This window comes from Pelophylax lessonae (assembly GCF_965119305.1).
Source record: "Pelophylax lessonae genome assembly, chromosome: 1".
NCBI classification, from domain to species: domain Eukaryota; kingdom Metazoa; phylum Chordata; class Amphibia; order Anura; family Ranidae; genus Pelophylax; species Pelophylax lessonae.
This window is the reverse complement of record NC_138768.1, coordinates 151,230,567-151,255,487: the sequence shown is the minus strand read 5'-3', so window position 1 is coordinate 151,255,487 and position 24,921 is coordinate 151,230,567. Positions and strand designations below refer to the sequence as shown.

At 46.2% G+C, this 24,921-nt stretch overlaps 1 protein-coding gene across 4 annotated transcripts in view; it reads right to left on the bottom strand.

Moving 5' to 3' along the window:
- RASA1 (RAS p21 protein activator 1) overlaps positions 1 to 24,921 on the bottom strand; it is a 371,358-nt gene that overhangs the window by 156,129 nt on the left and 190,308 nt on the right. For all 4 annotated transcript variants that reach the window (XM_082265664.1, XM_082265665.1, XM_082265666.1 and 1 more), the window contains exon 14: positions 14,961 to 15,118. In XM_082265664.1, coding sequence (XP_082121790.1) covers positions 14,961 to 15,118 — 158 coding nt within the window. The remainder of the gene's footprint in view (positions 1 to 14,960; positions 15,119 to 24,921) is intronic.

Genomic DNA, 24,921 nt, shown 5'->3' with positions numbered 1-24,921 from the left:
AAAGAAGGAGAAATCATGCTGCAAGGTTCTGAAGTGAAGATATTCCAGGACCTCTCCCCAATTACCTTACAGAAGAGGAGAGATCTCAGACCACTATTGGAGCTTCTACGATCATGAACCATCACTTATAGATGGAAGTTCCCGTTTTGCCCATCTGCCTCCCATCAAGGTCGCTCAGTGTCTCTGCACACACCCGATGATCTCAGGTCCTTCTGCGAGACTCTTAACCTTCCACTGATTGACCTGCCAGACTGGGAGAATCCACACAACTCACCTGCGATCCGCCGCTCTCTCAATGAACACCATCCCAGAACTTGAAGAACACCACCCAAGAAGATGGAGTCTCCCTCACCAAGGATTAACCAATCTTCAGCATTTTGGACATCGGACAGCATTTTGTTGGCAGAGAATTCCCTTACTCCTGGAGACTTTTTTTTCTTGTTTAGGTTTTCTTGCAGATGACTTCGCTGTCCCCCCGACACCTCCTGCTCTGCTCCCCTCGATCTCGGAAGAGGATATGCGACAGAAACATGAAATTTCCTTCCTAATCTTTTCAACTTCACCAGCAGATAACTCGGCAATAAGCACTGCGGTAAGCAGACCATCTATGTCTCTTCCCCACTTAACTGTACTAGCTTCCAATCCTTCTTGAACGCCAGTACACTTTCCTCGCCTAATATTCATTAGAGGACCACCCTGCCATTCTGCTCACACAAAGTCCAGGCTCGTCAGGTGTGCTTCTACTCTCCCTTAGGACAGTGTGCTTCTGACCCAAACTCTATCTCATACTTCAGAGTTGGTCGGTGGACCCTGGAATTGATGCACAGAAAAATGGATTTTTGTAAAATCTTACCGTAAAATCCTTTTCTCTTAGCTCATTGACAGACGTAGTCCTCGGTGATACAGCACCTTCGGGTTATGTTGCCTCCACAGGAGCAGGACTAGACAGGAAATTAAAATGCTCTGGCCACACCCTAGGGGCAGTCCCAGAGGGTATATCCTCTCTCTCTCTGCCTCAGCAAATCAGTTATGTCACAAAAGCAGTCTTTAGAGATTTTAACCCAACCCAACTCAAAACAGAGGGGCGGGGACTACGTCTGTCAATGAGCTAAGAGAAAAGGATTTTACGGTAAGATTTTACAAAAATCCATTTTTCTCTATCGCTCATTGACAGACGTAGTTCTCGGTGATACAGCACCTTCGGGACGTCCCAGAGCAGTATCACAAATGAGGGGTGGGAAAATGGAAATCAAATCCCAATCTAGAAGGCCCAACCGGTGCCAACTAGAAGTTTACAATGCTCATCCTTAATGATGAGACTCAACAAAAAGAAATTTTTCAAACAGAAAAAAACCCTCGAGGTAGACCACCGGTCTCCTCAAATTGCGGCCTGCAAAACCTTGCGGCCAAATGAGGCATCCGCCGATGCCGTCACATCAATTTTATAGAATTTTGTAAAGGTATGTACCGACGACCAGGTGGCCGCCTTACATACCTGGACCACTGACGCCTGATGGCGAAAGGCCCAGGAAGTACTGAGCGCTCGAGTGGAGTGCGCCCTAACAGGGAACGGAGGACTCTGACCCTTAATAGAATAAGCCTGTACCACCGTCTGTCTAATCCATTTGGCAATGGTCGCGGCAGATGCAGGCAAACCCTTTCTGGGGCCATCCGTGATCACAAAAAGTGAATCCGTCTTACGGAATGATTCCGTAGCTTTCAGGTATACCCTGATTGCCCGAACCCCATCCAAGGAATGCAACGCATGTTCCCGAGGATGCTTGGGCTGAGGACACAAGGAAGGTAGTACAATATCTTCATTCAGATGAAAATCTGAAACCACCTTAGGAAGAAAGGATGGCTTAGGATGAAGTACTACCTTATCCCTATGAATCACTAGGTATGGGGACTGGCATGATAATGCAGCCAGTTCTGACACCCTGCGAGCAGAAGTGATAGCCACCAAGAAGGCCACCTTCTGGGATAAAGTAAGCAAGGGAATCTCCCTGATGTTTTCAAAGGGAGGTTTCTGTAGAACCGACAAAACTAAATTAAGATCCCAGGGCGGTAAGGGCGCGCGGACTGGTGGAGCCAGGTGCCGCACCCCCTGGATGAAATTCCGCACCAAGGACTTGGTAGCTAAAGGTTTCTGAAAGAAGATTGCTAATGCTGAAACTTGACCCTTGATGGTGCTCAAGGCTAGCTTCTGCTCAACCCCTTGTTGCAAAAAAGCCAATATTCGAGTCACCGAATAGGTACGTGGAGGAAATCCTAAAGATTCGCACCACGCAATATAAGTCTTCCATGTGTGATAATAGACCTTGCTGGAAGTCGCTTTCCTTGCTTTAATAAGGGTAGGAATGACTGAAGCTGACAAACCTCTGTCCTTCAGTACTTGGGTCTCAATGGCCAGGCCATTAAAACCAGCGACTGTAAAGCACGATGGTAAATTGGTCCTTGAGACCACAGACACTCCCTGAGACGAAGTTCCCACGGAACGTCTGCGACTAGCCTGTCCAAGTCGGCCAGGCCGGCTTGACGAGGCCAGCCTAGAATTTCTAGGACCACTGGTGCTGACTGGATCTGAACCAGGCGTCCCTAGAGCCATCTGGCCCCGACCATCCGAGAAAGTCTGGTCGTTTTCTGTTCCCACACATTTATCAGATACCTGATTGCTATCAGGAAGGGTGATCTTTTCTAGTTGAACCTCAGGGACCGAAGTCACCCGGCTAGAGGCTTCTTGGCCTGTCTGGTCAACCAGATCCGATTCCTGTGGGGAATTGAGACTAATCTTAGGAAAAGGTAAAGGAAAAGATCTATTCAGGGAACGGTGACTACCGCTCCCTGTAGTACTTAAATGTTGGAAGGGAAGAATCGCACCGGTAGTAGTAGTTGATGCTTGATCTAATGTCCTGAATACCGGTGAAAACGTCCCCCCACCCTCAAACCGGGTGGGGGCGCACCTTCAGGCTGTGTACTCCTTTGCTTCGGGTTTGGCTGAGTTGGTCCTCTGTTTGTCCGACCAGCCTTTCTTGAACCCTCCTGGAGGAGTCTTGCCTTTCCCGCTTGTTCCAGCCGGGCGTGCAAACCCTTTATGGGCGGTAAAGAAAGGTCCTCGCTTGTTGCGAGGTCCCTTAGCTTTAGCAGCCTGTGGCAAAAAAAGTGCTCTTGCCCCCAGTGGCATCCTTAATGATTTCATCTAGGGTGGCCCCAAATAGACGATTCCCCTGAAAGGGGAGATTCGTCAAGGTCTTTTTGGAACCTAGGTCAGCTGACCAGCATTTTAACCACAGCACACGTCTGAGGATTACCGCTGACATAGATGCATGCCCTAATAGGGGAGTAGTGTCCAAGGCTGCGTCACAGATAAACTGTAGCCCTTGTATAATCTGTTCCATCAAATCAGATGTTTCCTGGGGAATATCTTTTCCCCTAAGGTCTTGGCGTACCAATCTCGCCCATTCCGTAAGTGTCTGGGAAACTAGACCAATAACAATTACTGGTCTAAATGCTGACCCTATCAGAGAGAAGATAGTGCGGGACTCTGCTTCCATCTTTCGATCCACCGGATCCTTAAAGGACGAAGTGTCCTCCACTGGGATAACCATGGCTTTATTCAGCCTGGAAATAGGTGGATCCACCACTGGTGGTACCGTCCATTTCTTAATGATGGATTCCTCAAACGGATAGCGTCTAGCAATACGCTTTAATCTTATTACCAAAACACTTGGGTACAGGAAAAACCTTCACCGTTTTGATGGGCTTGTTAATACCAAAAGGAATCTCTGTATCAGTTGCTTCTGCCGGTAAAACCTCAAGTTTTAAGGTTTCCTGCACTGCCACAACTAGTGCGTCCACCAATGCTTCTTCCTGAATTATAGCGGGAGAAGAAACGTCCTCCTCACTGTCTGAGGGAGCTTTACCTGAGGTAACAGCCCTTGCAGAGGGACCTGCAACTGCAGTGACCATCTCTGAATCTGAGTCAGAGATGTCAGATAATATACGGGTAGGCGGGGGTCGCTTCCTTGACCCTCGTCCCTGACAGGCCGCCTCCACCGGAGCCACCATAGACTCCAAAATTGCTGTAAATGCCTCTACACTCTGTGCACCGGCGGGTCCCGTGGCCCCCTCGAGGGAAACAGGTGGGGGAATTTGTGTGGCAGGGTCCATGATTATTCCAGTAACTTCCCGGATAATATAATTCAAAAATAAAAAACTTTTTTTTTTTTTTTTCCAGACCCCCAGCGCCACAAAAGCCCCTTAGTGTTACCTGCTAGGGATCCCTATCGATCGAGAGAGAGAGAGAGAGAGAGAGAGAGAGATAGACCCCCAGGCTCACCACTTGATGCTCAGAGTTTAACTGCAACAGGTTACAGCGCTGTCTTGACAAACAGGAAGTCTTTTGGCTGGCTGCCCAGGAAGAAAGGAGGTGGCTCCGCCCCTCTGCACGCCTTCCGGCGCCTCCCCTAGCTCCACGAGGTGTTTGGATCACCTCAAACATGGCCGCCCCCATGCTGGAGACACGAGGCTACGCCAAAATGGCGGCTCGTGCAATCCAGCAAAAAAAATGGCGGCGGCCTGTACCGAATAGCGGTGTGCTGCAGGGCACACAACACTATCTCTGCATGGGGATTTTTGGCGTGGTTGGCGGTACCGGCCCTGGCGGACCGCATGGCCGTTCGGAAGGCCTGCTATAGCTGGAGATTTGACTAGGAAGGCAGTCTACATGTCCGTGGCTTCTGACTGGTAGGTACCTTATTCTTATCACAGTAAGATTCCCAGACTGCCACTGATTACAATCTTTTAAACATGTATACAATTAGATTGTTAGCTCCCAAACCAAGCCTCCTGGCTTTTTACACATAAAATCACACTCAAAGTAGGGGGATCTGTGCCATGTTATAGGATAGAGGGGGACTCTATCTTACCATACAGAGAGGGGCCCGCGTTCACCACAAGACCCGTCAGGGGGAAAAGGGGGAACATACTACTCACCATACCGGAACCAGGCGGGCACCAACTCCTGACAGTACCCCTCTCCACCGGGGCGGGAGGGCTGTCGACCAATACGGACGCCGTGACTCATGGTCTTTGGCGTTTCAGCGAGACGTTTTAACTTGCGGGGTCAGTCCCTTAATGGGACTTTGTCGCGGCCGACCCAGCGCGGAGCTATGGCCTGCACGCGCTCGTAGGCTGAACTGGGGTGACCACCGGATCTCAACATCCAGCCCGTCGCCCAGTTCAGCTTTCTTGCTTGAAGATCTCACAGGAACACTGGAGAAAAAAGCGGTCTAAAAAATCTTTTTAAGAAAAAAAATCTTGCCAGGACCAAAGATCCCAGCAAGGTATCTAGGTCCTTACTCCTAACTAGACAGAAAATAATGATTTGCTGAGGCAGAGAGAGGATATACCCTCTGGGACTGCCCCTAGGGTGTGGCCAGAGCATTTTAATTTCCTGTCTAGTCCTGCTCCTGTGGAGGCAACATAACCCGAAGGTGCTGTATCACCGAGGACTACGTCTGTCAATGAGCGATAGAGAAACATGGATTACTTTTCCTCACCCGAAAGTGGAAGATATCATGGTACTGGCTCCCTTATACTTCCTTATAAACACTGGAACTAATAGTACATTCTGTTCCTCAGTACTATATCAGAAAGCTCTTCCACCCGCTCCTTTGATATCCCATGAGATCCCTTTTACAGATCCGGTTGCCAGGTTATAAGCCAGGATTTGTTTGAAGGGCATGCCATATAGTTCACCCACCGTAAGACTGATACTTGTTGGTGAAGATTTTCATTGTCATTTTATTTCTCTGCTAAAGGAACATTGTGTTAGGATATGGGGGGCTGCGAGGGATGGAGGTGCAAATCAATACCATAACTTGACGTCAACCAGCTACAACAGGTCTGCCCTCTCTTACTCCATTTCCCTCTCCCCCCACTATAGTGGGAAGCAGAGGGTGGCACTAACAGACATAGACTTGTAACCCCGCCCCATACGGACCCAAGACGACTGTCGGTAACTTTTGTTATACAACAACCCAGAAGGGGCCCCTGATCTCACGCCCCCTTAGGGAGGAGACCTCCTCCACCCTTCGCCAGCCCCTCCCCGGGTCAGGACGACACACACTCCCATCCGAGCTCAGAGATCCTTCATTGCAATCCTCCCACTGGTAGATGTTGTCCGCACCGAGAGACAGGTATATGTTTAATTCCCTATCCTTACTGGGTCACATAACTATTCTTTTAAACCCCAGATGTGTCGGGAACAGGGGGAAACACTGTAAACCGTTTTACGTTTATAGTTGGATTATACTTCTTAATAACATTACTAAAGGTTCTATTTGTTCTATATGCAAAGTTTTGAATATTGACTCTTAATGTCTTTACGGGAGACTATTCTAGTGTTTAAAACTCCCCTAAGCACATATTCAAACTTACTCGCACTGTCCTCCACAGGTTATAACCAGATAGACTTCAAGGGTTACAGAGCTCCCTTTATCCATACCACCCAGCCCTTCGACGTCTCACCTCAACGGAACTCCTTTAGCCTCCTGTTGACTCATTCCGGATCACATCACCTGAAGATAGGTTATTACCTCTAACCTGTGCCCTCGGATTTGAAACTTAATTTTATTAATTTTACCAGACCTTAACCGGCAGCTTACAAACATCCTCCCCTACTCCACCACCACGGTATAACGCAAACCCCTCTCCCCATAACACGCACCCCCTCCCCCCCTTTTTTTTTTCTTTGTTTGTCATATTTCTAAGGCCTTCTTCAAAAGGCAACTACACAACTCAGTCCAGCCACAGCAATGACTAAACCGACATCTCCACAGACCAACTCCAATCTCAAAATACTCTCCATCAATGTCAAAGAACTTAATGTCCCCGAAAAAAGAACACATATACTATCTTTGGCACGTAAACTCAAGGCTGACGTCATTCATACAGGAAACACATTTCCGCTCCAATGCGATCCCCAAACTTTCAGATAATTACTACCCTACCTTTTTCCATGCAACAAACAATCTGGCTAAAATGAAAGGAGTCTCTATTCTCCTATCCACACATACCCAATGGCAACACATAGACTCCTAAGTAGACAATGAGGGCCGCTAAGTATTTCTTAAAGGTCAGATCAAAGGACGCATGTTCATCCTCGCTAATATATATAGCCCCAGAAAAGTTTCTCAACTCTTAACAACTTTTCAGCAGGCAATTACTATTCTAGTGGGGGGGGGGGGACTTCAACATCGCTTTAGACCCCACCTTGGATAATTCATCAGACACCTCCTCCTTGCCCTACAGAGCTCTCTCACAAATTAGAAAGTCCCTATAATCCCTTCTACTCCACGATTCCTGGTGTACTCTAAACCCAACCGACAAAGACTTTACCTACTTTTCACCCCTCAAAACAAACACACCAGAAATGATTATCTTTTCATATCACAAAGACCTTCCCTATATCCATGCGACAACCATTGAACCCATGATTCTCTCCGACCACCACCCCATTACCCGGTCTCTCTCTCTCCCCGATATCAACACATCCACAAAAATTTGGCATCTAGACTCCTCCCTGCTAACCAACGAACATGATGTGAACCACATCAAGTCACACATCCAGGAATACTTTGAAATTAACAACAACCCGGATACATCAGTAATATACCAATGGAAAGCATACAATTAGAGGCCTATATATGGAATTGAAAGCAGCTAGAAACAAATCCCAACAACAAGAGATATCCAACCTCATAGGCAGAATTAATTCTCTTGAATCCTTGCACAAACAAACTAGAGTGGCTCAAACCTACCGGGAACTCACAGAAGCTAGAACCTCCTTACGCAATCTCTTAGACCTTAAACAAACGCAAAATAATGCTATCACAAACTCTATGAGCAGAGCAAAAAAAGTGGGAGATTCCTGGCTAAATGCATTCAAACTAAACAAACTAACTCCACGATCCACTGTATAAAAGATTCCATTGGTAAGGCCCATGTTAAAACCCCAGACATAGCTGCCCAATTTAAGACCTATTATTCAGATCTTTATAACCTAAATCCAGATATAGGTCCTCCCAATGAACATTCCAAACGATCACGACTCATCCATTCCTTCCTCGACCAATATTGTCCCAACACGTTATCCCAAACCGATGCGACTTTACTCGAAAGTCCACTCACTGAATCAGAGTTCCAACAGGCGATTAAACAACTCAAAGCCGGAAAAAGTCCTGGCCCGGACAGGTTCACGGCATCTTACTACAAAACCTTCCTACCCCTCCTTTGTTCCTCATTCTTAAAAGCGTTTAACTCCCTATCGTCCCCTCCCTCACAGGCTACTAGATGCACATATCACTGTGATTCCAAAAGAAGGTAAAGACAACACAGCCGTCTCAAAATACAGGCCAATCTCCTTACTAAATGTAGATATCAAAATTTTAGCAAAATTGTATCCAGCCATTACTGACCACCCTGATCTCGAAAGACCAAGTTGGCTTTGTTCCAAGTAGGGAGGCACGCGATAATACAACCAAAGCTATTAATCTCCACCACTGGCTGACCTCCAGCAAAGCGAAAGGTTTCTTTTTGTCGCTCAATGCGGAGAAGGTGTTTGACAGGCAGGCCTAGGACTACATGACAGCAGTGTTACAACATCTGGGTATACGCCAACAGATGCTCTCCTTCATAATGTCGCCCTCAGCGAGAGTGAGGGTTAACGGCCATCTGTCAGACACCTTCTCCATAAGCAACGGCACTAGACAGGGATGTCCCCTTTCCCCGATATTATTTGTACTCACCCTAGAACTTCTATTGAATTGTATTAGGTCCAATCCGAACATAAAAGGAATTACCATTTACACTCAATCGTACAAATTGGCTGCATTTGCGGATGACAGTCTCCTCTTCCTTCAAGACCCATTAATCTTCATCCCAAACTTACTCAAAGACTTTGACCTATTTAACAAACTCTCCAATCTTAAAATCAACTTCGGAAAATCCCTAGCTTTAAATGTGTCTCTCCCACAATCGTTTCCCAATGCCAGGTCAACTTTCCTTTCAAATGGGAACCCTATGCAATAAAATACCTAGGCATATACCTCCCAACAAAATTAACAGAACTATTTGCAAATTACCTGCCCATTACAAGATCCATTTCAGAAGACCTTAAAAGATGGAACGTTTTTTTCTTTTCATGGTTTGGAAGAGCTGCTTTGCTCAAAATGAACGTACTCCCCGGATTTTTTGTATCTCCTCCAAGCGATACCAATAGCGATCCCAAACTCTTTCTTTAAAAGTCTAAAAGACCTCGGCATTACATTTTTATGGAACCAAAAAAGACCTAGAATCAGCTAAGACCAACTAACCAAAACAAGCATAAAAGGAGGAATTGGCCTTCCAGACATACATTATTATTGGGCTTGTCATCTCAACAGAATTGTAGACTGGAATGCTCATGGCAACCTAAAAGATTGGACCACTTTAGAGTCAGCTTTCAGCCCTGTGGAAACTTGGCTCCTTCCCAAACATATACCTATCACTTTGAAAGAACATCCATTGATAGGCCCAACCCTAAAAGGTTTCCATTACACATGCTCCAAATTTCAACTATCATCCAACCCTGGTCCTCTTTAGGGATGCACCGAAATTTCGGCCGATAATGGGTTAACAGTGCCGAAATTAATATGGCCGCCGTGAGGAAGGAGGAGGGCGCAGCGCAGGGCAGGTTTTAAAAGTCCCGCCTCTGGCCGGCCGCCTCTCAAGGACGTCCCTACTACGATCTGTGCATTATGAATGGACATACCAGGCGGGAGGGCAGGGCGAGCGGCCGCTAATAGATAGAACTGTGTGATCCTTCCTGTCAGCTCAGCGGGACTGTGACTGTGTGTGAATGAGATCTGATCTGACCTGACACCGGGCGGGGGGAGCGGCCGCTAATAGTTGTAACTATGTGAGCCTTTCACTTCCTTGTCAGCGGAGATACATGCCTGACAAGGAAGTGAAAGGCTCACAGTTACAGCTAATAGCGGGCGGCCGGCCAGAGGCGGGACTTTTGAATAATGGACACAGTGACTGGAGGAGTGAGTAGGAGAGGGACGCTGAGCCAAAGCTAAGGGGGGGGGGGGGGGTGAAAGCTGAGGCAGCTTACCATTGGTATTTGTATTAATTATGCAGCATGAGGGGGTTAATGTATTGTCACTGCTGCATTAGTGACCGACCAGTGGTAGTTAATTAACCCCTTTGTGCTGCATTAGTGCAACCAGTGTTAATTAACACTGACACTGGTTGCACTAATGCAGCACAAAGGGGTTAATTAACTGCCACTGGTCGGTCAATAATGCATCAGTGACCAGCAGTGGTAATACATTAACCCCCTCATGCTGCATAATACAAATACCATTGGTAATTAAATTAACCTATTGCCAACCCATCACAGTACATATACTGTGACAGGGTGGCAGCGACAGGTGTATGTTGCTGCCTGTTTTTTGGTGTATGCCCCTGTTCCATCTATTTTAAAAAATTTTTGGGGAAAAAGTCATTTTCGGTTTCAGTTTTCGGCCAATGGCATCCTGCATTTTCGGTTTTGGCCCAAAATTTTCATTTCGGTGCATCCCTACTCCTCTTACCCCTATAAACAACAATCCTGCATACCCACCTGGTCAGAATATGACTTCTGTACTCAACAATTGGGCTAATGCCCAGATAACAGCCCACCACCTTTTTGAAAATGAATCCCTCATGGAACTTTCTGATATTGCCAAACGGACAATAGACAAATCTTTCTTGTTTTGGTTATACCAACAATTAAAACACTGGATGAATAGCATCAACCACGATAAACACATTTCTCATCCTCTCTCCATCTTCGAGTTCTTCTGTACACTAAAGTCACCCCAAAGACATGTGATCTCTGCCATACATGCCATGCTCTTCGAGAAGTCTTCCCCTAAATCTAATAGGGCCTGCTTCTCTTGGGAACGTGAATTAAATACCAGACTGACTGAAAATGATTGGGAAAAAATCTTCACCATTGCTCACAAAGGCTCAATTAACGTCACAACACAAGAAAATAACTACAAAATCGCCACTCGATGGTACAAAACTCCTAATATTATTCACCACTACAACTCTTCACTCCCAGACAAATGTTGGCGCTGCTCCCAGGAAAAAGGTACAATGCTCCACATCTGGTGGGACTGCCCACGTATACAACCCTTTTGGACCCCAATACATCAGATCATAATGTCTATATCCACTTTCCCAATTGAATATAACCCAGCACAGTTCTTAATCCACCACTCAAATACTCCTCTTTCACAATACCGAAAGACCCTCCCTACTCACCTAATCAATGCAGCTAAACTCTGGATTCCTCCACTTTGGAATTCTAAACATATACCATCTTTAGCCGATTGGTTCAGAAGAATAAATAAAATCGCAGAAATGGAGGAACTTCTACACATCGCAAAAGAAAATCCAACCAAATTTTACAACACATGAGCATGCTGGCTACATTTCTGAACTGTAATGTTGAAAAAATAGGTGCGCTAAACAAATATACTGCCGTATGAGCACATATAAATAATGTGAACAAACAAGTTACATAAATGTACCCAATCAATAAATCATGGTGAACGTGATACAGTGAAAAACTTGAAAACCCAAAATAAGTGCAAAAACTGATGAGTCCACAAAGTCAGATTAAGAGGTTTTCACCAAATGGTGTATTGTGGGAAATGTGAAAAATCAACTTCAAGTGATATTTCCAGTGCTGTGAACCAGTGATTCCCACCACCGACAGGCTTTCCTCCTTACCAGATAAGATAAGGTTGGGCGCAGAGTAAAGACTCAAATAATCCGGTTGGGAAGGAGGAAATTTCCACTGTAATTCCACCCTGTGAGATAACCTAAATTAACCTCTTACCAGATGGCGTATAAATCAAAGGCACAGGAAATTCTCATAAGTGGATGTCCTTTTTGTAGACCGGATCCCAATGGTCCCCTCCGCTAAGCATGTATGTCCATTCTCTTGTTGTACTCCCCAGGATATCATATGAGGAACAAGGAATAAGCAGACGATAGTGTAATACCCCCGAGATGTTTATTAAAATAAGGTAATTCACTTACATGGGTTTGCGGGGAAACAAGCAAGAGTATCCAGTGAGTACGCCAATGCCCGGCTGCAGATCGGGCAATGCGTGACGTCTGTGGCGGCACGACACGCCTCCTCTCTGACGCATTTCCTCTGACAACGCTTCTGCTGAGATAGGAGGGACGTGCGTGCCGCCACATCCGCCCTTAAGAAGCTCCAGGATCGTTGCCACTTCCGGTGTCCGCAATATATGGTCGGAAACGGCTCTCATATGTATTAATCCGCCAACATGGTAATTTCTAACTTATGAAGCAACTCAATCTCTTTCAGCATAATGTATATAAACATTATGGATTGAAATTCACATAAATCGATAAATCTACCCTTGGATTATAGTTATGCAAATGAGGACTCCGGAAGTGTACAATCCTCTGAACTTCCCTTGCCATCTTTTACATAGAAGGCATTGGGAAATACAGGGGGAATCATAAGTTTGGACTCAATGGTCCTATACACATATATCGACATATTTAATATTACAATATTTCCTTAAAATATAAATATTAAAATCCATGTTAAAAACACATTAAAATGGCATATTAAAATACATTAAGATTCCTTAAAAGGTTAAAATTGAATTTAAAACTACTATAGAGTGAAACAAGGAAATGGATCAACTGTTATTTATATGGGCGTTGATATCCCATTCAATGTTGTGTCCCCAAGGTCTGAAGCACTTCATCTCAAAAATCCAGAAGGTTTCCCTTCTGGAAATAGACCTTTTCAGGTTACTCCCTCTCCAATGGGGTGTGTATTTTTCTATGACTATAATTTGTAAATTTTTCGGATTTTTATGGTGACATTTAGAAAAATGTAGAGACACACCGTGTCCTACAAATCCTTTTCTAATGTTGGAGAGATGCTCTCCTATCCGAATGCTAGCAGTGCGTATAGTTCTCCCAATATATTGTTGGCCACAACCACACTGGAGGAGATATACAACTCCCTTGGTATGGCAAGAGATAAACTCTTTGAAAGCATATTCTTTTCCAGTAGTGGTGGATGAGAACTTATTAGTACGGACCGTCTTCGCTTCTCTACAAATTTGGCAATTTCTGCATGGGAAGAAACCTTTCATATCTGGAAAAAATTTTGATACTATAGGTTTTTCCACCGGATTGCTTGCAATGAGATCTTTAAGATTCCTGGCTTTCCTATAGATCATATTGGGTTTATTGGGGAGAGAAGGCACTGGAAATATCACTTGAAGTTGATTTTTCACATTTCCCACAATACACCATTTGGTGAAAACCTCTTGATCGGACTTTGTGGACTCATATCAGTTTTTGCACTTATTTTGGGTTTTCAAGTTTTTCACTGTATCACGTTCACCATGATTTATTGATTGGGTACATTTATGTAACTTGTTTGTTCACATTATTTATATGCGCTCATACGGCAGTATATTTGTTTAGCGCACCTATTTTTTCAACATTATTTTTAACTAGGTATAGTTCAGGTAGCAGTTTCACTCCTACCAGCGCACTCACATTCGTATTTACATTTCTGAACTACCACACAGTACACGAATCTCTTGGTCCCACCCTCTCCCCAACACACATGATTCAAAGCTATAGCCACTTTCCTATCACACCTAGGAGAGTTCCTTTTAATACAATATACGCATGGATAGCACAAAGTTGGAATCCCCCCCTACACAAGGGCTGTGAGGGGAGACATCCAACACCCTTGAAACCACTATTTCACCCCTTTGACCACAATTTAATACGGATAACCTGATGATAGCTTAACGTTCTTCGCACAATGTATGTTTAATGGATGATACGAGTTCTTCGACTAACAAACACTCAATTAAACTCCAAGCTGAGAAACGTCACGCCTTTCAATCACCCATATAAGAAGTTTTTACCTGCCGACTGCAGGTGATTCAAGCCCTCGATTCACAGTCCTGATCTTGCTCTTCCAGTATTTTCCACCTATTAACATCCAAGTTTCCACACGCTTGCAAAAGATGGATCTACTTAATCATGTTAGATGTGTTCAAATGCTTTTCAAGTATATATTATAAGTTCGGTCAATGAAGGCTATGTCTTACACCAATTTAAAGGTTACATGTAACACTTGGTTGCTCTTTTCACCCCTTATGTTCATTTTACCTAATATCAATGGTCACTGTATAAAGTTTATGTATTTGCACAACTTTTTTTTTTCTCTTCAATAAAAATTTATGGAAAAAAAAAACAGAAAAAACAAACTTGTTATACTTACCTGCTCTGTGTAGTGGTTTTGCACAGGGCAGCCCAGATCCTTTTCTTCTCAGGTCCCTCGCTGGCCCCTCTCTCCTACTGAGTGCCCCTACAGCAATCAGCTTGCTATGGGGGCACCCAAGCGGAGCTGCTGCTCTGTGTCTATTCAGACAAGGAGCCACGGCTCGGCCCCGCCCCCTTCTCCCCTCATTGCCACAATGACTGACAGTAGCGGGAGCACCCTGCTGCTATGGCACCCACTGCTGTGTCTCAGCCAATCAGGAGGGAGGGTCCCAGACAGCTGATGCTCTCGTTTAACTTCGCTGGGTCGAGATGGGGCTCAGGTAAGTATTAGGGGGGGCTGCTGCAAACAGAAGGTTTTTTATCTTAATGCATAGAAAGCATTAATATAAAAAAAAACTGCCTTTAGAACCTCTCTAAGTATGCATATCAGTAGTAGAAGTGGAAAAGGACAGGTTTAAATGAGACATACTTTGCTGAAAAATAAGGACAGCATATATAAAAGGATAAAAAAAAAAAACACACATACAGTGTTACACAAAATACATTCAGCTCATAAAACTTACTCAAAGAAAAACTCTTCTGACCAAACAGGATTTTGGCCTTCTCGAGCATGTGTCTTGGCTACCTGAACACTATTCAGGTAAATATTGCAGTACGGACTAGTGAAATGTTTGACTGGAAGCTTGTGTGCTTCTTCTATGTGCAAATGGAGACTGCTGACCTGGAAAGAGGAATGAAATGCTTGTTTAGACTGTAGCACAAATGTTCACTCAATAAGAACACTGTTTCAATCCAAGAAACCTAGGCAAGAGTTAGTATTGGCTCTGCTTTAAATACTTAACCACTTAAGTGCTAGGTGCAATTCTTAAATGGTTTGTCGTAATTTGCCTCAGTACTGTCTCCTTGGCTTGTGATCCTGATGCAGTGCTTTTTTTTTTTTTTTAAATAAAGACAGTAATTTTACATCACCTGTTACATCACAACACTTCCTGTTGAGAGCTATCCTGTACTAGGGCAAAACTGACCCAGCTCTGTCCCATCAACATTCAAGTCACTAGTACAGTGGATTAAAAAAAAAAGTCTAGATACCCCTGTTAAAATGTCAGGTTTCTGTAAAGTAAAAAATGAGACAAAGATATATCAATTCATACATTTTTCCACCTTTAATGTGACCTATAAACTGTACAACTCAGTTGAACAAACTAAAAACTTATAGGTGGTGGGAAGTAAAAATATTGTGGCAGAAGTGTGCACACCCTTAAACTAATACTTTGTTGAAGTGCCTTTTGATTTTATTACAACACTTAAGTCTTTTTGGGTTTGAGTCTATCAGTATGGATCATCTTGACTTGGCAACAATTGCCCACTCTTCTTTGCAAAAACACTCCAAATCTGTCAGATTGCAAGGGCATCTCCTATGCACAGCCCCCCTCAGATCACCCCACAGATTTTCAATAAGATTCAGGTCTTGGCTCTGGCTGGACCATTCCTAAACTTTAATCTTCTGGTGAAGCCATTCCTTTGTTGATTTGGATGTATGCTTTAGGTCACTGAAAGATAAAGTTACTCATCACGTTCAGCTTTCTGCAGAAGCCTGAAGGTTTTGTGTCAATATTGATTGGTATTTGGAACTGTTCATAATTCCCTCTACCTTGACTAAGGCCCCTATTCCAGCTGAAGAAAAACAGTCCCAAAGCATGATGCTGCCACCACCATGCTTCACTGTGAGTATAGTGTTCTTTTGGTGATGTGCATTGTTGTTTTTGCACCAAACATCTCTTTTGGAATTATGGCCAAAAAGTTCAACCTTGGTTTCATCAGATCAGAACACATTTTCCCACGTGCATTTGGGAGACTTCAGATGCGTTTTTGAAAACTTTAGCCTGGGCTTGGATGTTTTTCTTTATAAGAAAAGGCTTCCATCTTGCCACTTTACCCCATAGCCCAGACATATGAAGAATACGGGAGATTGTTGACACGTGTATCACACAGCCAGTACTTGCCAGATATTCCTGCAGCTCCTTGAGTGCCAGTTCACATTGGTGCAATACGGAAACCCTGCGGATCCACTGCGGGTTGCCGCATCGAACCCGACTCGCAGGCAATTCACACTGCCATATGCGAACTGTTGGGAGTATCAATACAAAGTTAACGACACCCCCAGATTAGTTTGCATATCGCAGTGCGAACTGTCAATTCAGATAGGAATCGGATTGCATGGGTGCGGACCAAAAAAAGGGTCCTGCGTGACTTTGGTCCAAATGCGATCTGTATGGCTGAATTCGCATCTCACAGACATCCCATGTGATTTGCAGAGCAGTGCAAATCTCAAGCAATGTCTTACATCGCTATAGTGTGAACCGGCACTGAATGTTGCTGTAGAACTCTTGGCAGCCTCCCTAACCAGTTTTCTTCTCGTCTTCTCATCAATTTTAGGGTGATGTCCAGTTCTTGGTAATGTGACTGTTGTGCCATACTTTCTTCACATAAAGATGGCTGTCTTCGCTGTGTTCCATGGTATATCTAATGCCTTGTAAATTCTTTTGTACCATTCTCCTGACTGATACCTTTAACCACTTAAGGACCAGGCCTATTTCTGACACTTGTTGTTTACAAGTAAGAATCAGTATTTTTTGCACGAAAATTACTTAGAACATCAAACATTATATATAATTTTTTTTAGCAAAGACTCTGGAAACTAAAATGGCGGTTGTTGCAGTATTTGCACAGCCGTCTTTCAAACGCAATTTTTTGGGAAAAAACACATTTCACTGCATTAAAAAAAAATAGAATTTTTGTAAGAACTTACCGTAAAATTATTTTCTCTTGAGTCCTCCGACAGTCGCCGCCTGTTCAGTTAGCCTTCATGAGTGAGGTAAAGCGCCTCTCTGCAGTAGGCTAGGCAGTGAAAAGGTTAACAAAAGCTTTTTACACATAACATGCCTCTAGGGGGCTGTTCCTCAGCCATTACCCATCAGACACTAGAGCTGCTTTTCAGTTTTGTAGCAAGTAGTACATGAAGACTATCAACCCCAAAAAGAAGAGGGGCGGGGTGGCGACTGTCAGAGGACTCCGAAAATAATTTTACGGTAAGTTCTTACAAAAATTCTATTTTCTCTTACATCCTCTGACAGTCGCCGCCTGTTCAGTTAGCCTTCACGAGTGAGATGTCCCAAAGCAGTGCAGGTGTGAGGGGTGGGAAGACGCAACCAAGAAAAGGCAACGTGTAACCAGGCCAGAGTTGAAAAAAACTGAGCCAACAGGGCAACAAAAGCTCAACAGGAGCCAACCCTGGGCAAATACACCCCAAGAAGAGACAGAAACACACGTCTCTGCAAAACAACTGCCGCGCACCAAACTCTGCGGCCAAAGGAAGCATCCTAGGATGCCAGTACATCAAATCAGTAGAATTTTGTGAAAGTGCGCACAGACGACCACGTCGCCGCTACGCACACCTCAGCCACAGGAAGCCTGATGGTGGAAAGACCCAAGAGGCAATGACGGCTCTAGCAGAATTTGCCCTCACAGGAAAAAGGGGGGCACCGGAGCCTATAGTGAAGAGGCCCAAAACCAAAGGCAGTCCGATCCAAACCAGAAGAAAACTGCAGCGGACGCAGCCGAACGCTTCCGAGGGCCCTCGGAAGTACTAACAGGGAATCAGACTTCCCAAAAGACTCTGTGGCAGACAGGCAAAAACCTGATCGCGCAGACCACATGCAAGAACACAGGACAAAGTCCTTGGGACGCTTGGGCTATGCCCAAATCGGAAGCAATGGAAGAAATAACGATGAGGTGGAAAGCAGACACCACTGCAGGAAGAAAAGACTGAGTGGGTCGCCAGACCACGTTATCCCTATAAACGACCAAAGAATACCGAGAAGACCAAGCCGCCAATACCGACACTCTGCAAACAGAGGTGACAACCACCAGAAAGGCAACTTTCTGGAACAACACAGGCAGAGCTGGTTCTCTGATGTCCTCAAAGGGAGGCTGTCGTAAAAAAAAAAAACGAACAAAAAACCAAAGTCAGTCCCCACGGAAGCAAGGGAGCCTTCTGCGGGGGAGCCAGACGACACACCCCTTGAGTAAAGGTGCGAACCAAGGAATTAGTCACCAAGAGACGCTGGAAGAAAACCGGTAAAGGCCGACAACTGACCCACGACCGTGCCAAGCGCCGAGCCACACCTTCCTGCAGGAAGGCCAAAATCTTCGCTACCGAAAAGGAGCATGGATGAAACTCTTGCGACTCACACCAGGCAATATATGCCCTCCAGGTACGATGGTAAATCTTCCTGAAGTTAGCTGTCTGAGCCTTCAGTAAGGCAGGAACAACAGCATCAGAGAGACCCTATCCTCTCGAAAACTTGGCTTTCAACAGCCAAGCTGTCAAAGCCAGAGACTGTACAACAGGATGGAATATCGGCCCTGGAGACAGTAGAACGTCTCACAGCAGAAGCCGCCAGGGCAGCTCGACAACCATCCGCCCAAGGTCTGCGTACCAAGACCGACAAGGCCAGTCTGGGGCCACCAGATACTTGAACCTATTCCGACGCCACCGGCGAAGGAACTTGGACAGCATTCGAATCAGAGGGAAGGCCGATACTGGTGCCAGGGCATCACCAATGCGTCAGTGGCAGAAGCCAGAGGACCGCGGGTTCTGGCCACGAACCTTCCCACCTCCATGTTGAGACAGGACGCGAACAAAACCACGTTCGGAGACACCCACCGGGCACACAGGAGGCGAAATACCCCCCGGATGAAGGGACCACTCCCCCTGGTCCACGGACTAGCGACGAAGACAATCCCCCTGCCAGTGCACCACTCCCAGAAAGTGAACAGCCGAAATGTTGGGAGAGCGCAACTTGGCCCAAGACAGGACCTCGGCCACCGCCTGGGCCCCCTTGGTGACCCCTTTGGCGAATGACATAAGCTACTGCCGTGGCGTTGTCCGAGTGAAAACACAAACCGGGCGACTCTGAATCCGAGTCGTTCAAGGAAAGAACTTGAATGCTCGGAGCTCCAAGATGATATCAGCAAGGAGGATCCCTCCACCGACCACGTTCCCTGGGCACAAAGCGTGCCCAGAACTCCACCCCAGCCCGACAGGCTGGCATCCATGGTAAACACTGTCCCCAGCATAGGCAGAAAAGATTTGCCTTGTGCCAGAGCGGGTGACAGAAGCCACCGCAAAAAGTCCACCCTCGTGAGGGGGCTCGAAGATATCTTCTTGTCCAACGACTGAGGATTTTGTCCCCCCAGGTAAGAACCTCTGCTGACAGAGATCTCGCTGGGAACTGAGCAAACAGAATGGCTTCGAAGGCCAAAACCAGCAGACCCAGGGATAGCCCGCAGGCCCGTAGAGAGGAGAGATAGTTGTCCCCGAAGTACCCAATCCTGCCCGCAGGGTCGGAAAGTTTCCCTTCCCCGGGAGAAAAAACCTTGCGTAAGCGGAGTCCAGGACCAACCCCAAGCAACCGAGACAAACTGACGGGGTCAGTGCCGATACCTGAAAGTTGATGGTCCACCCGAACTCCTGGAGCGCCTGAAACGCGACCTGTAGATCGCTTGACAGAGCGGCACACAAGCCCGTCCACAACAGGAGGTCGTCCAGAAAACCGAGGACCGTAATCCCCTTCATGCGCAGCAAAGCCAGCACCAGAGCAAAAAAACCTTGGTGACTACCCTGAGAGCCGAAGCGAGACCAAAGGGTAATGCCACAATAGAAAATGCTCTTCTGCCACTGCAAAGCTGAAATACCGCTGATGACCTCCGTAGGTGGGGATGTGCAGACACGCACTCTTTTAGTCGATGGAGACCAGAAGCCCCCTGGACTCAACAATGCCCCCACTGACCGGATGGATGCTACCCGGAAGCTCTGCTCCGGCATGAAGCGGTGCAGAGACTTGAGGTCCAGAAACGGACGCACTTTTCCCTCTTACCTGGGAACCGTGAACAGGTTGGAATATAACCTGTGAAACCTGTCCCACTGAGGGACTGGCACAATGACTCCTAGGGCGAGAAGCTCTCGCAACGCCTCCCACGAGATCATGTAATCGATCGGGAAACAGATTGAGATTTTAAGGAAGGAACCCTGTTTGCGGGGCGAGAACAAAACTTGAGCTCGCACCCTGAATGAAGCAATTCGTGAACCCACCCGTCCTGAATTAGGGACAACCAGGGTTCCCGAAAACGCAGACAGTCCCCCACGCCCAAAAAGGGTGTGGGCGTCCCTCAGGCGGAGGAGGACCGGGCAGCCGAACTGGCTGGAATGGGCAGCCGAACCGGCTTGACCGGTCATGGGCTTCCCGGACCATGGCTTCCTGCGACCGCCTGAGGCCTTGAAGGAGTTATCTCTTTCCCGCGCCCCTAAGGCACGAAGGGACCCCCGAAGTGAAGGAAGGACCCCGCCTGGCGCGAGGAGATTTCACCTTTAGAGGTGTGGGGCCAAAAGGTTACCCATACCACCCGTAAGACCTGCAAGCAACGCATCTAAGGCATTCCCAAGAAGCTGAATACCCATAAAAAGGACATCAGACACAGATTTTTAGGAAGCGAGGTCAGCCGACTAACGTTCAGCCACAAAAACGGCGGATTGCGACCCCAACCTGAGGAACTGAGCGATCAAAGGAGTCTCGCTCCAAGGCTGCAGCACAAAAAGGTGCATCACGGCCTGGGCCATGTGAGTCACCAGGTCAAGGGCAGTCGGAGAGACTGCCTGAGCCACCTAGGGGCACCTAAGCACTCTAGACCATTCCGTGACAGCTTGAGAAACCATCATCAAAGCAAACCTAGGTTCCAGCAGGGAGCCTGCCACCAAACACATGTGGTGGGAAAGCGGCTCCACGCGCCTATCCACCGGATCCATGAACACCCAGGAGTCCTCCACGGGCACTCACGTGGATGCATTTAACCCAGAAACAGTGTGGTCCACCTTCGGTGACACCGTCCAACAATTACCTACAGCATCTGCAAAGGGATAACAGTAATTAAATCAATATTTCAAGTCTCCCTGACAGAGCTAAGAAGTGCAACCACTATAGCCCGTTCCAGCGCCGCAGTGGAGAAGGACCCCTCCTCCATCCCATCTGAATGTGAGGACTGGGACCCCTCAAGGGGGACACTGTCCGTGGCAACCAAGGCAGGCTCTGAGTCAGAAAAAAACAGGCCGATGCGTTTTTGGAGTAGTGTGTTCAGACAGCAGCAGACCATCCTGCACGCCAAAGTCGCCAGTGCAGCTGATAAGGAGGCCATGGAAGAGGATTCAGGGGTTCCTGAAGCACCGACCAGGTCTGTAGGGAGTTTGCTATCCTGGGACTCCATATTGCATTAGAAAATTATTTAGGACACCGGCCCTTTAAATCAGCGTTTCCCGCGGTGCACACCGCAAATCTACACCACTGGTGGAGACCCCTTTAAAACTGCTAAAGCAACAGAGAAAGAGCCGTTTTGCAGGAAAAAAAAAAACGGAAAAACTGCTAAAAATCAAAATCAACCCCACAGTGACACAGTAAACACTATCACCTCACACATGCTACTGCAGTGAAGGAAGAAGCGACCGCCCGCACTAGAGGCCAAGTCATGCCCTGAGCCACAATACAATGAGTGCCAATTGAAGTAAATGGGAGGAAGCACTCACAAAATGGCCGACGCCCTTACTAGGTGGCTACCCACAACAAAGATGGCGCCACAGTGAGAAAAATGGCCAGATAGCCTGTCCTCACCCAAAATGGCGGCCGAACAAACCGCGCCTAATTAGCACAAACCCAGGGACCTGGCCACCGCGGGGACACCTCAGAGGCACCCCCAGACATACAACAAGCCCCTACACCCCGCCATCCAGGCAGTGTGCCCCGCACAGCGCCCCCAGCGGGGGCAGGGGGGAGAGGGATACTACAGAGACCATGTTTTTTCTGCCTTCCCCTAGGAGTGGACCCACGACCCCCATATAACTGTCCCGGGGACACAGGGGTAGTATTCACTCACCATTCCACGGATTGCAGCCTCCGCTCCGACACGGAACACCTCCCACCCTGAGTGGGGGTGCCGGCAGCCAGGAAGGGATGCTAGCAACACAGGGTGTTCTGGAGTTGAGACATCCCGGCGAAGATGGATTCTCCGCAGGCTCGCCCCCGTCCTCAGGGGCACTGTTGTTGCGAGGCCAGGGCGCATCAATGACCTGCGACGCTCATTGGCAGGCTGGGACTCCATAAGGATCTATATTATCCAGTGCGAGGCACAGCTCTGCTGTCGCTTGTAGTCCTCCAGGGATGCTTCTGACTAACTAGCGATAGGGAGTGAGGAAAGAAATAAAAAGAAAAAATTTTTTGCAAAGAAAAAGAAAAAAACTGAGACATAAGTCCCAGCCAGTAAGACTATGTCCTATTACTACGCTAGGCAGCAGAAAACTGATGAGCAGCTTCTAGTGGCTGATGGGCAATAGCTGAGAACACCCACCTAGAGGTGTGTTATGTGTAAAAGCTTTTGTTTTTTTTTTTTAACATTTTCACTGCCTAGCCTATTCCTGCAGAGAGGCACATTACCCCACTCGTGAAGGCTAACTGAACAAGCAGCGACTGTCAGAGGACGTAAGAGAAAAAAAACTAAACAGTAAATTTTTTTTCTTTAATATGAAAGATAATATTACGCAGAGTAAATAGATACCCAACATGTCATGCTATCTGCTGCCATAACCCCTGTATTTAACGTCAAAGTAGCAACGTATAACTGCGGCGGGCAGTCCGGAAGTGGTTAAACAATGAGATCCCTCTGATGCTTTGGAAGCTCTCTGCAGGACCATGGCTTTTGCTGTAGGATGCGACTAAGAAAATGTCAGGAAAGATTTACTAGAACAGCTGAACCTTATTTGGGGTTAATCAGTGGCACTTTAAATGATGGCAGGTGTGTACTGACTCCTATTTAACAGGAGTTTGAATATGATTGCTTCATTCTGAACACCGCTACATCCCCAGTTATGTGCACACTTATGCAACCACATCATTTTACTTTATTTTTACCTCCCCCTTAAAAGATTTCAGTTTGTTTTTCAATTGAGTTGTACAGTTTATAGGTCAAATTAAAGGTGTAAAAAGTTCTGAAAAATATTTATGGTTCTCTTTTTTTTTTACATCACAGAAACCTACTATGTACTATAATGACATAAGTTCAAAGGGAGGAACTACTGAGTGCAGCTGGAGACACAAGAGATCAACACTCCTGGAAGTGTCAGTTTCTCAGCAAAGGAGTCTAGATTTACTTCAGGGGAGTGGCACTTGATAGCGCAGGTAGCAGGAGTGGTAAGTATTTATGCTTTTCTATTGGGCACTTTCACTCGCTTCCTGCCAAGGCCAATTTTTAGCTTTCAGTGCTGTTGCACTTCGAATGACAATTGTGCAGTCATGCAACGCTTTTACCCAAACAACATTTTTATCATTTTTTTTTGAGACAGTGGTTTACTTTGGTGGTATTGATTCACCACTGGGTTTTTTATTTTTTTGCGAAACAAACGAAGACCAAAAAAAGTAAAGTTCTTAGTTTCTGTCAAATTTATGTAAAAACTGGATTTTTGACTTACCGCAAAATGCTTTTCTCTGAAGTTCATTGACAGACGCTGCTCCATATTCTTAACCATTGGGTTAGGCTGCCCCCTACAGGAGTAGGACACTAGGCAGGAAAAATATTTACCACGCCTATAGGGCAGTCCCTGTGGGTATACACCCAATCACTCTGCTATAGGCATTCAGTTTTTTTGCAAACAGTGTCAGAAGAAAATAACCCCCAACTCATTTTTAGAGGGGCAGGTGCTGCGTCTTGTCAAAGAACTTTAAATAAAAAAGGATTTTACGGTAAGTCAAAAATACAGTTTTCTCCATTGTTCATTGACAGACACAGCTCTATATTCTTCTTAACCATTCGGACGTCCCAAAGCAGTATTAGAGGGGTGGGAAAACAACGCAGAAAAGAAGTAATTCCCAAAGGCTAATCTTAGCCTACCAGGTAACATGGAGCTCAACCAGGAACAACTGGAGCTCACCTACAAACAACATACACCCTCAAAGAGAATGAATTCTCTTTTAAACAGCAGCCTGCAAAACCTTGCGGCCAAAAGAAGCTTCCGAAGATGCCAACACATCTACTTTGTAGAATTTTGTGAATGTGTGCACAGACGACCAAGTTGCCGCCTTGCAAACTTGTATCACTGATGCCTGATGGCGAAAAGCCCAAGAGGCACTCAGCGCCCTAGTAGAATGCGCCCTCACAGGGAAAGGTGGAACCTGACCCTTAATTGAATAAGCCTGTACCACCTGGATATAGTCGCAGCAGACGCAGCCAATCCTTTCGGAGGTCCGTCCGCGAGGACAAAAGCAAGTCTGATTTTCCAAAGGACTCAGTAGTGGCTAGGTAAACCCTGATTACCCTAACCACATCCAAGGAATGCAAGGAAAATTCTTTAGGTTGCTTGGGCTTAGGACATAATGAAGGCAGCACAATGTCTTCATTTAAAAGGAAATCTGAGACAACCTTGGG